We start from the raw sequence: 13,114 nt of genomic DNA, 5'->3' as shown, positions 1-13,114 counted from the left end.
AGTAAAGTATATTAGCTACCATTTAGTTGTTTCTTCTTGATTATTCTAAATGATTCATGTTTTTATTATCTAAAATGTTTGCTTGGAAATGTTGAAGAACATATTTTCACTGTCATGCAGATTATTTTGATGAAAGGAATTCTTAATTATTTTGTTTTGTACTGAGCATGATGAACACATTTTTAGCTCTTTGACATTGAAAAAGGTAGATTATATTTGTTTTACCTTTTTAACTTTAGCGATTATTTTCTTTTCTGAGTCATAAGTCCTTCTTAGTTCCATCCCACCCTGCTACCCACCCCACAACATTTTCCGTTGATAATTGTTGAAATTGAATATCCAAATGAATAACAGGGTAGAACTCTTCTGGTCTCTCTTACCTCGCCCATGACTGCTATAGGTGTCTCTCCCGTTGCCTGAGCAACACGATGTTCTACTAAGTAAAACATATACTCATCGTAGAGCAGACGGATCAGGTGGAATGAGCCAAAGCTAGCAGCACTGCGCAAGGTGAGATCCCGAATAACCATTGAACTGTTCCAAGAGAAAAGATACACAGGCAACCAATGTTACAGGCAGCCAAAGTGACAGTCAACTGGTATGACCCATTTATGGCAGAAACTTAGACAGATTCTGTGATTGGTGGCCTTTGAGGTGAAAAGGAATGACTTTGGTTACTAAAGAGTATGGTTGGCTCAGATAGTAGGGTGCTAATGTGGCCTTAGTGGTTCAATGCTTACTGGGTCATATTGCAGAGAAAATAAAGAATTGTGCTACAGTTCACTATGTCACTCTCTAAATATTCTGGGAACTGATAATGATATGAAAGGCACTGTAGAGTGAAGAAAGAGAACTGATTTTGAAGTCAGAAGACTTGGGTTTGAGTTGTGGATCTGCTACTTATTGCCACTGTGATGTTGGGTAAATTCCTTAACTTCTCAGTCTCAGTTTCTTTGGCTGTAAAATGATGGACTTGGACTAAAAAGAGTCTAAAGTCCCTTCTAATTTTAGATCCAATAATCATAGCTATTCAAATAATTAAAACCATAATCTGCAAGGATGTTAGTTTTTTTCTACCTTACTCAAACTAGGTAACATAGTATATTTTCACAACTTGTCAGAATTAAAGTACATTATTTTCGGGAAAAGAGAAAAACAGAAACATATTTGCCCCTATGTATATCTTTCTGGATAAAAAATTAGCATTTTTAAAAGTTAAATCTATTGGACATAGAAAAGAGCTGGCAGTTGTAAGATCATAGGGTTGAGAGCTGGAAAGACCTTTTGGGATCAACTACTTCAATTTCTTTATTCTATCTACAAAGGAGAAAATTAAGGCCTAGAAAATGGAAGTGATTTACCAAGGACATACACAGCCTTTAGGTAGCAGATCTGAAATTGAAAAAAAAAATGGGACTTTGGACTTTCAATCCATTATTTTTGGATTAAAGATACAAAGTTACTTTAAAAAAATACCCTCATAATACAGAAGGATTGTTTTTGCCTCCTTTCCCATTTCACATCATTCAGACATCTTACTTCTCTATCTACTCCTTTATCTCTATAGCACAGGAAGAAGTGACCCTTTTCCTTGCTAAAGTAAATCCTTCTACACATGATGGATCTTATCCTTTATTGTCTTTTTTTCAGAATGTTCCTCCCATATCATGCCCATCCTCTCTCTAACTTTTAATCTCTCCCTATCTCCCAGATCCTTTCTTACCGTCTATAAACATATCCACTTATCTTTCCTTATCTTTAACCCCCCTCAAATCAATCTCACTTGATCCAACCATCCCTACTAGACATTGTCTCAGCTCTCTTACTCTTCTTACTCAAATTCCTTGAGAAAGCTATTTACAATCTGAATATCCTATAAACATCTGAAACTCAACATGTAGACAACAGAACTCATTAGCTTTACTACCAAACCCTCCACCCTTCCTAACTTTCCTATTGAGGATCAGGAGCTCCATCATCCTCCCAATCATCCAGGCTTGCAACCTCACTGACAAACTTTATTTCTTACTCTTTTATACCCCCCGCTTCCCTCCATATACAATCTGCCATCAACTCTTCAGCTTTATACCTTTACAGCCTCTTCATTACATTCTCACTGCCACCTTCTTGGTACAGGTCCTCATCACCTCACACCTGGACAACTGCAATAGTCTCCTGGTTTTTCCATCTGTTTCAAGTCTGTTCCCACTCTATCTATCCTTAACTCAGCTGCTGAGGTTATTTTCTTAAGGGGCAGGCCTGACCCTATTTCTTCCCTTCTCTCTGAACTCTTATCTATCTATCTATCTATCTATCTATCTATCTATCTATCTATCTATCTATCCATCTATCTATCTGTCTCATGTATGTACCTAGTTATTTACATGTGGTCTTTCCCATTATTGTCTTAATTCCTTGAAGGCAAGAGCTGTGTTTTTTCATTTTTTTTATATCTCCAGCTCTTAGCACGGTACACAGTAAGTGCTTAATAAAAGCATATTGATTGACTGACTGGATGTGTATGTAGTGAAAGTTTAGTTTTGAGTAACTCCTCATCAAAAAAAAAAACCATAAAAAACTATAAAATGGGTTGTTTAATGTTGTCATACAGCATTTCGATGCCAGACTTCATTAAGATGCTATTAGCGGTTCCTTAGGCACATCAAACACATTCCCTAGGATATTTAACTGTTAACAGAGCTTTCTGCAAAATAAAAACCACAAATTTCAGAATCAGTTCTTTCACGTACATATTACTGAGTCCAGATTTTAGAACAGTGTTTCTCCTCTAATAGCTGACAATGCTGTAATCATGTAAATGACTGTAGGGGAAACTATTTAATACAATTGCAGATGCTATCAATTAGTTTTCTTCTGCTGTTACAGAAATCTGAAATCTCTTTATTAGGTCCTTTGTCAATTAAAATATTTTCAAGAAGAATTAATATTACTTGCATAAATGGGAAGTATTCAGTACTGAACTTTGTAGATAAGTGAAAAAATGATCTGATTGTCAAGCACAACATCTCTCTGAAGGTTTAATTTTAAAATAATTCTCAAGCCTGCCATGGCATTACTATCAAATATTTAGAGAAAAGGTCCAAATAGAAAATCAGCTGAGGCAAGGTGTTATTAGTGTTGTGTATTATGTTATTCTCTTCCTGGTGTGTGTCTGCCCTTAGTGTCAAGTATTAAATGACACAATTAGCAGTTTAATTGGAAGCCTATTGTCTGCTTTTGTCTTGTATAAGATATGTTGCAATATTGACTCCATTCAATTTCATGTTGCTAAGTTACTGTGTACTTGGCTCCCTTTTAGAAGGGAAATGTAATTGTTAATTATTTTATAAAGGATTAGAAATATCTTTATGTATTTATCTTTTTTTGCTCATAATACCTAAATTGGAATGCACATATGAATGAACAGGATGGACTTAGTTCCTTTCTTTGAATCCCATCAGAGAGAAGCCACACCCCTCTCACATATGGAGGTAAGGAAAGGTTACCTTTGTCCCCTTCAGTGCTTGTATTCAAAGAAATAATAGTGGATTTGGGGGGGGGGGGGGTAGGTGGTAAACTGTAAGGGATCCCGAAGGGGAAGCTAGTCATGGATAAATCAGCTTCTTGGCTGCTTCCTAAGTCATGATTATCAGAAAGGTTCAAAGCAATTCAATTTAATAAGCTTAATTAAAGTGTCTACTATGTTTAAAGGTTCTTCTAAATGCTGATGAAGATACAAAGAGAAGCCAAAATGTGGTCCCTGCTTTTGAAAGATCTGGATGACTATGCTGTTGTCTTGTTCTTGCTTAGAATGATGCCTTGTTCCAGGGCCTAAATAAATAGCCCAGGAAACACATGACAGAGACACTGCTCCACTCATGCCAAGGAAAAGGAGCAACTAATTTAATTTGGGGGGACAGGAGATCTATCTTTAAGTATTAAATATTTAAGAGACTGAAGGGAAAAACTAGGAACAAAGGGGTGAAAGTTCCAAAGAGGTGATGTTGAGGTGTTCTGATCCAACAACTAATACTAGTCAAAAGTGGAATGGGCTCCAATATGACTTCCACCATATTGGAATTTTTCAAGCAAAGGCTAGATAATCAGTGGAGATTGAGGTATGGATGAGAAAACAAGTGGTATGGACAGTTATGTGGGGGGCAGTTTGGTGTAGTGGCAAATTTCCTCAAATTTGTAATGAAAAGATCTAGCTCAAAAATCCCAGTTCCTTGATTTGCTAGCTGTGTGACCATGGGAAAGCCTCTTCCAAACCTACCCAAGAAGTACTTATTGTTTTATGTATGCTAGATATTAAGGATAGAAAGAATCTTCCTCCTTCCTCCATAGCTTTAGAATATTGAGGTCAGTGAAATTGATGGTTAAAAGAGAAGTTTCAAACAACATTAGAGAAAATTTCTCCCATGCAGTTTTCCTTTTCTGATACTCTGTGAATATAACTGATTATTACAATAGATGTCCTTATGAAACAGAAAGACCGGTCTGATTCAAAAAACTCTTAAGTCACTGACACTGTCCACCAGCAGGAGGCATGCATCTGCCTGAATCAACCTTTCTTTTTCAATGGCCTTCAAGTCTTTTTGAAATGAAAATAATAACAATAATCGTATCTAATAATAACAAGCCAATTATCTCCAACTCAGAGAGGACAGAGGGCAGACAAGTGATGATCTATTGGGTTCTTATATCTGTAGAGAACAAGAAATACAAGTAATTTTCTTTCCTTTTAAGATACCTGCAATAGATCTCTGTGGAGACTAAGGCTCCAGGGGTGTCACTAAAAGATACCAACTAAATATAGAAACAAAAAAAACAGAAAGAAATAGAGCTGGTCTGATGTTAACAACATAAGAAAGCAGAAGGAAGGAGAAAAAAACCCCCAACAACTCATTTTTCTGATATACAGGATTAATGTGACTTCAGTCCCACAGGTTTTTGGAGGCAAAAAAATTAGTTTAATTCTATTTCATCAATTATCCATGAAGAACATTTTCTGTTTGTGTGGTTTTCTGAGTGGAAGGCAGGTGGAAAAGCAAATATTTAGCTCCAAACAAATAGAGGAATATCTGAAATTTTTCCATAAGAAAGATGTTACACAAATTGTGGGATTATCTAGGAAATGAAATTACTATCATATAGACACAAAGAGGCTGCTTTCATAATCTTTCAAATATATAAGCAAGACACATTTATTGCCAATGAACATTTCAGCAATTCAACCAGATCTTCCATAGATTTGCTAAGACCTAATGAACACCAAATTCAGAAAGAAAACTTTTCTGAATCCATATGGACAAAAGGAGTGGGCACTAAAGCAGCAAATGAACCAATAAAATTCAGTCTCATGCTATAACAAAATCTTCAAGGGTTAATCTAATAAAGAGGGTGGAAGGGTGGAAGTTTTTCTTTTATTGAAATTAAAGAGGTGTAATGTTTGATGGACAATAAAAATATTGCATAAGTAGTTATATATTTTTTACTTTAACTAAATATTTCAAACTATTCTTTCACTTGATTGAAAAAGCAATTAAATTCAACTTAAACAATATTTATTAAGCACCTAAACAACATGTAGTGGTGCAGAGTTCTGTGAGAGGTGCTGAGAAAGAAAGATTAAAAGGACCTGTCCTTTTGGAGCTTACAATTGAAGACTGACTTTTATTCTATTTTTTTAAAAACTCTTACCTTTGGTCTTAAAATCGATACTGTGTGTTGTTCCTAGGCAAAAGAGTGGTAAGAGCCAGGCAATGGGGGTGAAGTAACTTGCCCAAGGTCACAAAACTAAGAAGTGTCTGAGGTGAAATTTGAACCCAGAACCTCCCATCTCTAAATCTGGTTCTCAATCCACTGAGCCACCTAGCAGACCCCTTTTGACTTTCTTTAAAAGTTAAAACCATTGCCATGATAAGAAAGAAATTCCTGGTACAATCTTCTTCTTTTTTAACCCTTACCTTCTGTTTTAGAAGCAATAAGTATCAGTTTCAAGGCAAAGTAATAGTAAGGGAAAGACAACTGGGAGTTAAGTGACTTACCCAGGGTCACACAACTAGGAAGTATCTGAGGTCACATTTGAACCCAGGATTTCCCATAACCAGGCCTGGCTTTACCACCCAGTTGCTCCTGTTGTAAAATCTCTAAAGAAGTTCAGTCCAAGTCAGATTGTAGTCCAATGAAACAGATGAACCACCAGGTGGGAAAATATAGGTAATCTCTGCCATAACACTATTCTCACACACACACACACACACACACACACACACACACACACACACACACACACACGTATGTGTGCTTATCGGCATGTATACATAATTGCCCTTTGCCTTTTATAGGCTTGATAATTTCTAAATAGAGGCTCAGCAACTAATTGTTGTGATAATATCGTCAAAGTATTGCATATCCCCTTTTTGTTTTGTTTTTTTCTCTTATGCTAGTTTAAATTTAAAACTAAATTACTTTAATTTTAAAAAGGATTTCATAGTACAATTAAATGTCCAGTAGAAAATTTAACATTTTAAATAAATAGCAAAAGAAATTTTGTGTGCTAATGACTTAAGAAACGTTCTAACCATCATGTGGTTGGTGAGAATTGTTGCATTCTGTTGACTAGTTGAATCGATTTTCTAGAGCTGTCTTGGCAATTCATATTTGGGAAGAAGTACTCTTCAAGTGTTAGAAAAGCTATCTCATCCACTTATTTGGTTAAAGTGAAAAAAAAGAGGTCTTGAGAAAGGTGCATTTTTTTTATGGAGAAAATATATTTCCACTATCAGATTTCATGCAACCCCATGACCTTGCTGCTTTTGGATTGGATTCATTTCCTGAAAAACAATGACCCCCCAAACTAAAGATCTAGTATTATCCTTTGAGGACATAAAATTTAGAGTTTAAAGGAACCTGTAGGCATTGTCTAGTCTGAATCCCTCATTTTATATATGAGAAAATAGAGACCCTGGAATGTGAAGAGACTTGTCCATAATCACACAAGTAGAAGAGCTGTGATTCCAACTTGCTTCTCTGACAATAACTACGATAATATTTTTCTTTTTCCCCATCTCATTCTGTTCAATGGCATGCATATACCAATGTAAAATGTCAGAACATTCCATGCTAATAAGAGGACATAGCATTTAAAAGAACTTAAAATGATACCTGTAGAAAGACCATTTTAGCAGAAATTGCCGCGCAGCTTTAGGAAAACTGGGCCTCCCTTCATATGGTTTTAGTGCTTGCATCATTACGTTATCGAGCCAGGCAGCCCACTGCTCCAAGGTGCTCTGTTGCTGAAGAGTCATCTTGAAGTCTGTTTCCAGTCTCTGAACCATGTTGTCATCACACTGGCACACCCAGGAAGCCTGCTCCTGTTACAGGACCCAGAAAAGTTAAAGAAGCGTAACTCAGTGCCTCTTCAATTAAAGTCAGCCCATAAACTATATGCATGAATGGAAAATTATAATGAAAGCTCAAATAATTAAATGAATCGAGAAAGAGAAATGGCTTTTGCTAGTTGCCAAGGAAACCAATAACATCTTTCATTTTTAAGGGTTCAATATTTCCCTTTTCTCATTCTAAGAAGTTAAAAAAAATGATGAGCTCTAGGAACTTGAGTGGGTTTACTTACATTGATTAGTTTATATGCAGGATAATATAAATATAAAGCTCCATTAGAAAAAAATGAAATCTGGAAATGAATATTCTGTTTTTTTAACTCCCTCTATATTGATTATCATAATTCCTCTAATTATTTTTATTTTATTGCTTTTAATTTTGTGTTAATAGATAAAACATTAAAACCAGTTCTGCATATGAGAAGATATGTAGGAAGTTAAGAATGTATAAAATATATGCAACTGAATTGGCCAGAAGTGGTCCCTCAAGAACAGAATGGAGGTACACTGACATGATTTTATGTAGAAGCATATGCTGTATCTCTTTTATAGATTGGCAATGCAAATCCCAAGGGCTATCAAGGCAGCTCTGTTAATGCAAATTAATTCACGGAACTGAAAAAATAAACAAAAAAAACCCACTTGTCAGGAAATGTGGAGATGTGACTTGCCAAAAAAAGTCAATCATCATCTACAGAGTTCAGCTATTACATTGATTGTATTTATGAAACTTTATGCTCATCTATAGCAGTTACAGGGGAGGGGAGGGGAAATCCAGGCAGTTTTCTCTTTAGATATTATTTTTTTAATGGTAGTCAAGTGATTTATGATCTTCCCAGGGATTAAGTTTTATCATTTAAAAAGTGATCTGTCTACAATTTGGGTCAAAGAATAGTAACCAAATGAAATACCGATCATAAAGCACTGCCTTGGGAGTCAAGAGGCACAGATCTTAGTCTTTATTCTGCCATTGCCTAGTTTTATGACCTTAAGCCAAAGTCATTTTATTTAGGTCTCAGTTTCCTTATCTGTAAAATCAAAGGCTCTGACTACGTAGTCTTTTAAACTCCCTTCCAAGTCTAAAATTCTATGATTTCTATGTTAACTAAAATTTTTCAAGTGCACAATTCCTTAAGTAGTTAGAAGAGAAATAAGACATCTCTTTCCCTCTAGGCCTCCTCCCCACCAGTGTCATAGAGTGGCACCCACGGTTCTTTCATTAAACACCCACAGCTGGATCTGGTTACCAAAATGCATCACAGCCACCGTAGAACTATCAGACCTTCTTACATGCAATTTCAATGTAATGTCTAGTGGGTACTAGCTAGGCTTCATGGATCACATTTCTACTTTTCCTCCTGAGGATCAATCCAATTTCTATTTTCTCTCCTCGGTCAATTCCACATCACCCCTCCTCCCAACAACCCCCCCCCCCCCCCCAGACCTTGCTGTCAATAATAACAGCTAATGGCTAGCATTTTATATAGCACTTTAAGATTTGCAAAGTGTTTTACATGTGCTTACAGTCCACTGGGGGAAAGACAATCTAATGGGAAGAAATAGCAAAGTAGAGAGGGAAAAGCTTATGGATTTGCAGACAGAGGATCTGGGGTTGAATCCTGCTTACCATCTATGACCATGAGCCAATCATCTATCCTGGCTAGGCTTCAGTTTCCTCGTCTATAAAATGAGGGGGTCTGGCACTGGGCAGAAATGGCAGAGAAGCAGGGACTATTATTCCTATGCTAGGACACACTGACCCCCTGTAAACTTGGACTTCAGGGCATAGTGACTTCTTTCCCTGGGTGAGATGGCAGGAGACATCCCTCTGGCGATAACAGCCAGGAAGGGTTTGTAGCTCCAGACATTGCCTGCCATCCCCACAGTCCCCAAACTTGTGCTTCAAGCCAGCTCAGATGGCGTCTGGGTAATATCACTAGCAGGAATGCACAGTGATGGCAGAAGCCTCCTCAGTAGGCATGGGGTAGTGTTTGCCAAATAACTCTTTGTAAAGACTGAGTCTCCTTATCTCACACAGGCTGGAAGTACAGCAGACTCACAGGGCAGTCATCATGGAAGTCTTGACCTCTTCCACTTCTGTTCTGGGCCAGTTTGCTCCTCTTTGGGGGACTAACCTACCTTCCCTGGTCTTGGGGCTCACCTGGGTGCTGTATTTAGTGTCGATACCCAGTCAGATGACTCCATTGCAACTCCAGTTGGTCCCAAGTACCTATGATCAAGCATTCTCCTCCCCAGAAGTGGAGATTACAGGAGTGGCCATCAGGACTGGCAAGGAGAGCCCTTGTGGTAAGCTAACATACACCAGCAATACTGGCTCCTTTTTTTTTAAGCCCCTGTGTCTTACTGATTCAAAGACAAGGCAATCAGGGCTACTTAGCTTGCCCAGGGTCACAAAGGTAGGAAGTGTCTGAGGTCATATTTAAAGCCAGGTTCAGATCTGGCACTATCCACTGTGGAACCTAACTGCCCTGTACAGGCTCATTTTAATGCTCCTTGATGCTTGTTCCTCCACGTTTTGACCTCTTGGCTCTGGGTCTTCTTCTCATGTTACTCCTTTAGAGAGCTCTCCAAGAACAATGTGGCTTTTATAATAACACTCCCCTCATCTGATAGTCGCTGACAGCAAAACTGTAGTTCCATTTATGCCGATCTTCAATATTAGAACTAGTCCAAGTCCAGGCATACATAGAGACACTAATTTTTTTGGTCTGGACCAGGGGTTTATCTCACTGATGCAGTGAATGCTCCTATGAGGCTTAGAGTTGCCTGCCAGCACTGAGACTTAAAGTCTTGCTCAGGGTCAGGGGATGGTGTTTGTTAAGAACAGGTTTTGTATCCCAAACTTCCTAATTCTGAGGCTGGTTCTCTATGCTGTGCCATGCTGCTTTTCATTACATCTATAGCTCCCTGTCTTCCAAAGGAAGAAAGATAGAAGTCTTTTCTAGGATAATGGCTGGGAGCAATACTATGATGGCAGCCAGGGGGTTCAAGGGATGGAAAGCTGGCCTGAAGTCAGGAAAGATTCAATTTGCTGAGTTCAACTCTTGCCTCAGACACTTCTTTGTTGTGTGACTCTTGGCAAGTCACTGAACCCTGTTTGCCTCAGTTTCCTCATCTATAAAATGAACTGGAGAAGAAAATGGCAAGTCACTCTGACAAGAAAACTCCAAAAGGGGTTAAATAAAAGTCAGACAATGACTGAAATAACTGATCATTTACAACAAAACTATGAAGTATTTGCCTTAATACTGAAATTGTTCTTTTGTCTTAGGGAATTTCTAAAAGCATATAAAACATCCTTTTTGAATTTAAAAAAAGAGAAATGTATAAAGCTGGAATTTTCATTATCATTAGAATTAGAGCTAAATTCAACTAAAATATAGAAACTGGTTGATTTTTCAAACCTCATATAAGACATCTGTCTTTGTAAGATGTCACATACAGGTGGTAGAAAAGGATTAAATAAATTTGAAACTGAACCAAAGATTAGTTGAATTCTATTAACTTACTGAATTCCAAATTTATTCCAAAGCCATGTATTAATTTTTGATTGAGCTGAGAATTAAATATATTTTGTTTAGGGAAATAACAACAACAACAAAACAATAGATAATTAGTTAAAAGCTAAATGAAAATAGATTAAAACTATTTGACCACAACAATACTGGAAAACCAAAATTTTATTCAAGTAGAACCAATATAGAATTTGGCTTACATCACTGATGCAATTGCATTTTGGCCACATCTACCACCATATCTTAAAAATAAAATCTTGGCTTCAAAAAATAAATGCCCATTTGGACCCCATATTAACAACCTTCATTTTCTTTTTTTTTTTTAATTTAGTTTTTCTAATGTTTCTCTTCAAAAGTCAATTTATTATCGATTTTGTTAAAAACATATTTTTAGAGGAGTTGTTAAAACAATTGAGGATCTTCAAAACATAGCCTCCTGTTTCATTCACTAAAAGGCACAGATCATAGAGGAAATTATGATTTTGTCTGTTTAAACAATAACTGAGCAGAAGTTTGTTAGACCAAAAATAGAAATGTAATAAAGTTAGGTCTGAGTAAAGTTTTTTCTTTATGATTCCATGAATATGTCCAGATGGAATGTTTAAGATAAATTCTCTGCTCCAGACTAAGGACATAATGGAAGATACTTCCTTAAAGAGATCATTCATAATGCCACAGTTTACCTGGACATTGGCAAAATCAACACGGTTGAGGTCATTGAGCATCTGGTTGATTTGAGAAGTGTTCTGGAGTACGGCGCGAGCTGCCTGAGCCAAGTGATTGAGCGATGTGTATCTTCGCAGAGTCTGGGCAAAGGCACTTACAGCGGCAACCTGCAAAAAAACCCATTTGGCTTTGGATATTTTTTTAAAGGAAAAGAAACCATTGGCATTTTTCTAATCTGCCCTAACTCATCAATTTCTTATGCTCCATTTTGACATATTTTTATATTCACCTTGTAAGAGCTTATTTCTGGATTAGAGCATCAAAAATTTTAAATCAATAATGATTTCCTTAATACTAAAAAAAAAAAAAGTAGTTTGAGGTCAAGACTAAAACAAATACCCATATTTTTTGAGATAGCATTAATTAGTCAGTCTTGCCAGTATACCTGATGAGATTTTCTCTTTACCTTTTTTTAAAAAAATCTTCTGTGTAAAGTTAATACAGTCGTTGGGCCCAATTTTATTTTTACTAGCCCACTTTCTCTCTGAAGGTGATTCAGAGGGTAAAGGAAATTGAAAGAGCTTTTCTTTTTTCCCAACTTGTCCAAAATAAATTATTTCTGGATGTGAATGCGTGATTACTGGCCTCATGGCCCATTAGGGAAAGGGGAAAATGAGTTTTATTTTAATCCTGATCCTTTAGAGATACTTTCCTAAAGGGAAGACCAAAATTTTTAGGCTCTAGAGTTATGTGACACAGAGTAAACTGAGAAAGTGGGTTCTTTCCATTGGTTCTCAAACTGACCTTCCAAGAGCTTCTTATTTCCTTACAAATATGCTTAGTTCTTCTCAGTTCATAAAACCACCCCCAAAGCCTTTTATGTTAAACCTCCTTTTTACTCTTTAACCATCACTTCTAAAACTTCTGAAAATGTCTATACCCAATATCTCTACTTTCTTTCTTTGGCCTTTTGGAATGTGGTTTATTCTCTCACCCTCTATTGAAATTGCTTCCTTAAATGTCACCTTTGCCTCCAAATCACCAAATCTAGTGTCCTTTATTTTTGTTCCTCATCCTCTAATTCTCTTTGATCTCTCTGTATCAATTAATCATCTAATTAATTAACAAACCTTTATTAAGTACCTACTGTATGCTAGGCACTGTTTTATTTGTTGGGATGAGAAATACAAAACTGAGACCTCTATTTTCAATAAGAATACATTTTTTGGGGGGACACACACACATGTTCACAGATAAGCAAAAACCAGATATGTACAAATGACTATGAAGTAATTTCAGGTCCTGGGTACCAATAACCAGGGGATTTAGGAATGGCCTCTTTCAGGAGGCAGCCTTTGACCTTCATTCAAAACCTTGAAGGGGTTAGAAGGCCCAAGGGGTACAAGTGAAAAGAGAGAGCATTTCAGGCCTGGAGGACACAGTCTATACAAAGTGGAAAATAGAATGTTGTACATGTAGATTGATTGGCTGATTGACTAATGTGTG

The 13,114-nt window shown here is 36.8% G+C and overlaps 1 protein-coding gene across 13 annotated transcripts in view; it reads right to left on the bottom strand.

Moving 5' to 3' along the window:
- The window catches only part of RFX3 (regulatory factor X3), a 349,544-nt gene that overhangs the window by 17,209 nt on the left and 319,221 nt on the right, over positions 1 to 13,114 (bottom strand). For all 13 annotated transcript variants that reach the window (XM_007499524.2, XM_056805460.1, XM_056805461.1 and 10 more), the window contains 3 exons: positions 11,626 to 11,775; positions 7,171 to 7,379; positions 381 to 534 (listed from right to left, as the gene is read on the bottom strand). In XM_007499524.2, coding sequence (XP_007499586.1) covers positions 381 to 534; positions 7,171 to 7,379; positions 11,626 to 11,775 — 513 coding nt within the window. The remainder of the gene's footprint in view (positions 1 to 380; positions 535 to 7,170; positions 7,380 to 11,625; positions 11,776 to 13,114) is intronic.

This window comes from Monodelphis domestica, chromosome 7 (assembly GCF_027887165.1).
Source record: "Monodelphis domestica isolate mMonDom1 chromosome 7, mMonDom1.pri, whole genome shotgun sequence".
In the NCBI taxonomy this organism is placed as follows: Eukaryota; Metazoa; Chordata; class Mammalia; order Didelphimorphia; family Didelphidae; genus Monodelphis; species Monodelphis domestica.
The sequence above is the reverse complement of the archived record's forward strand: the minus strand, read 5'-3'. Positions and strand labels throughout refer to the sequence as shown.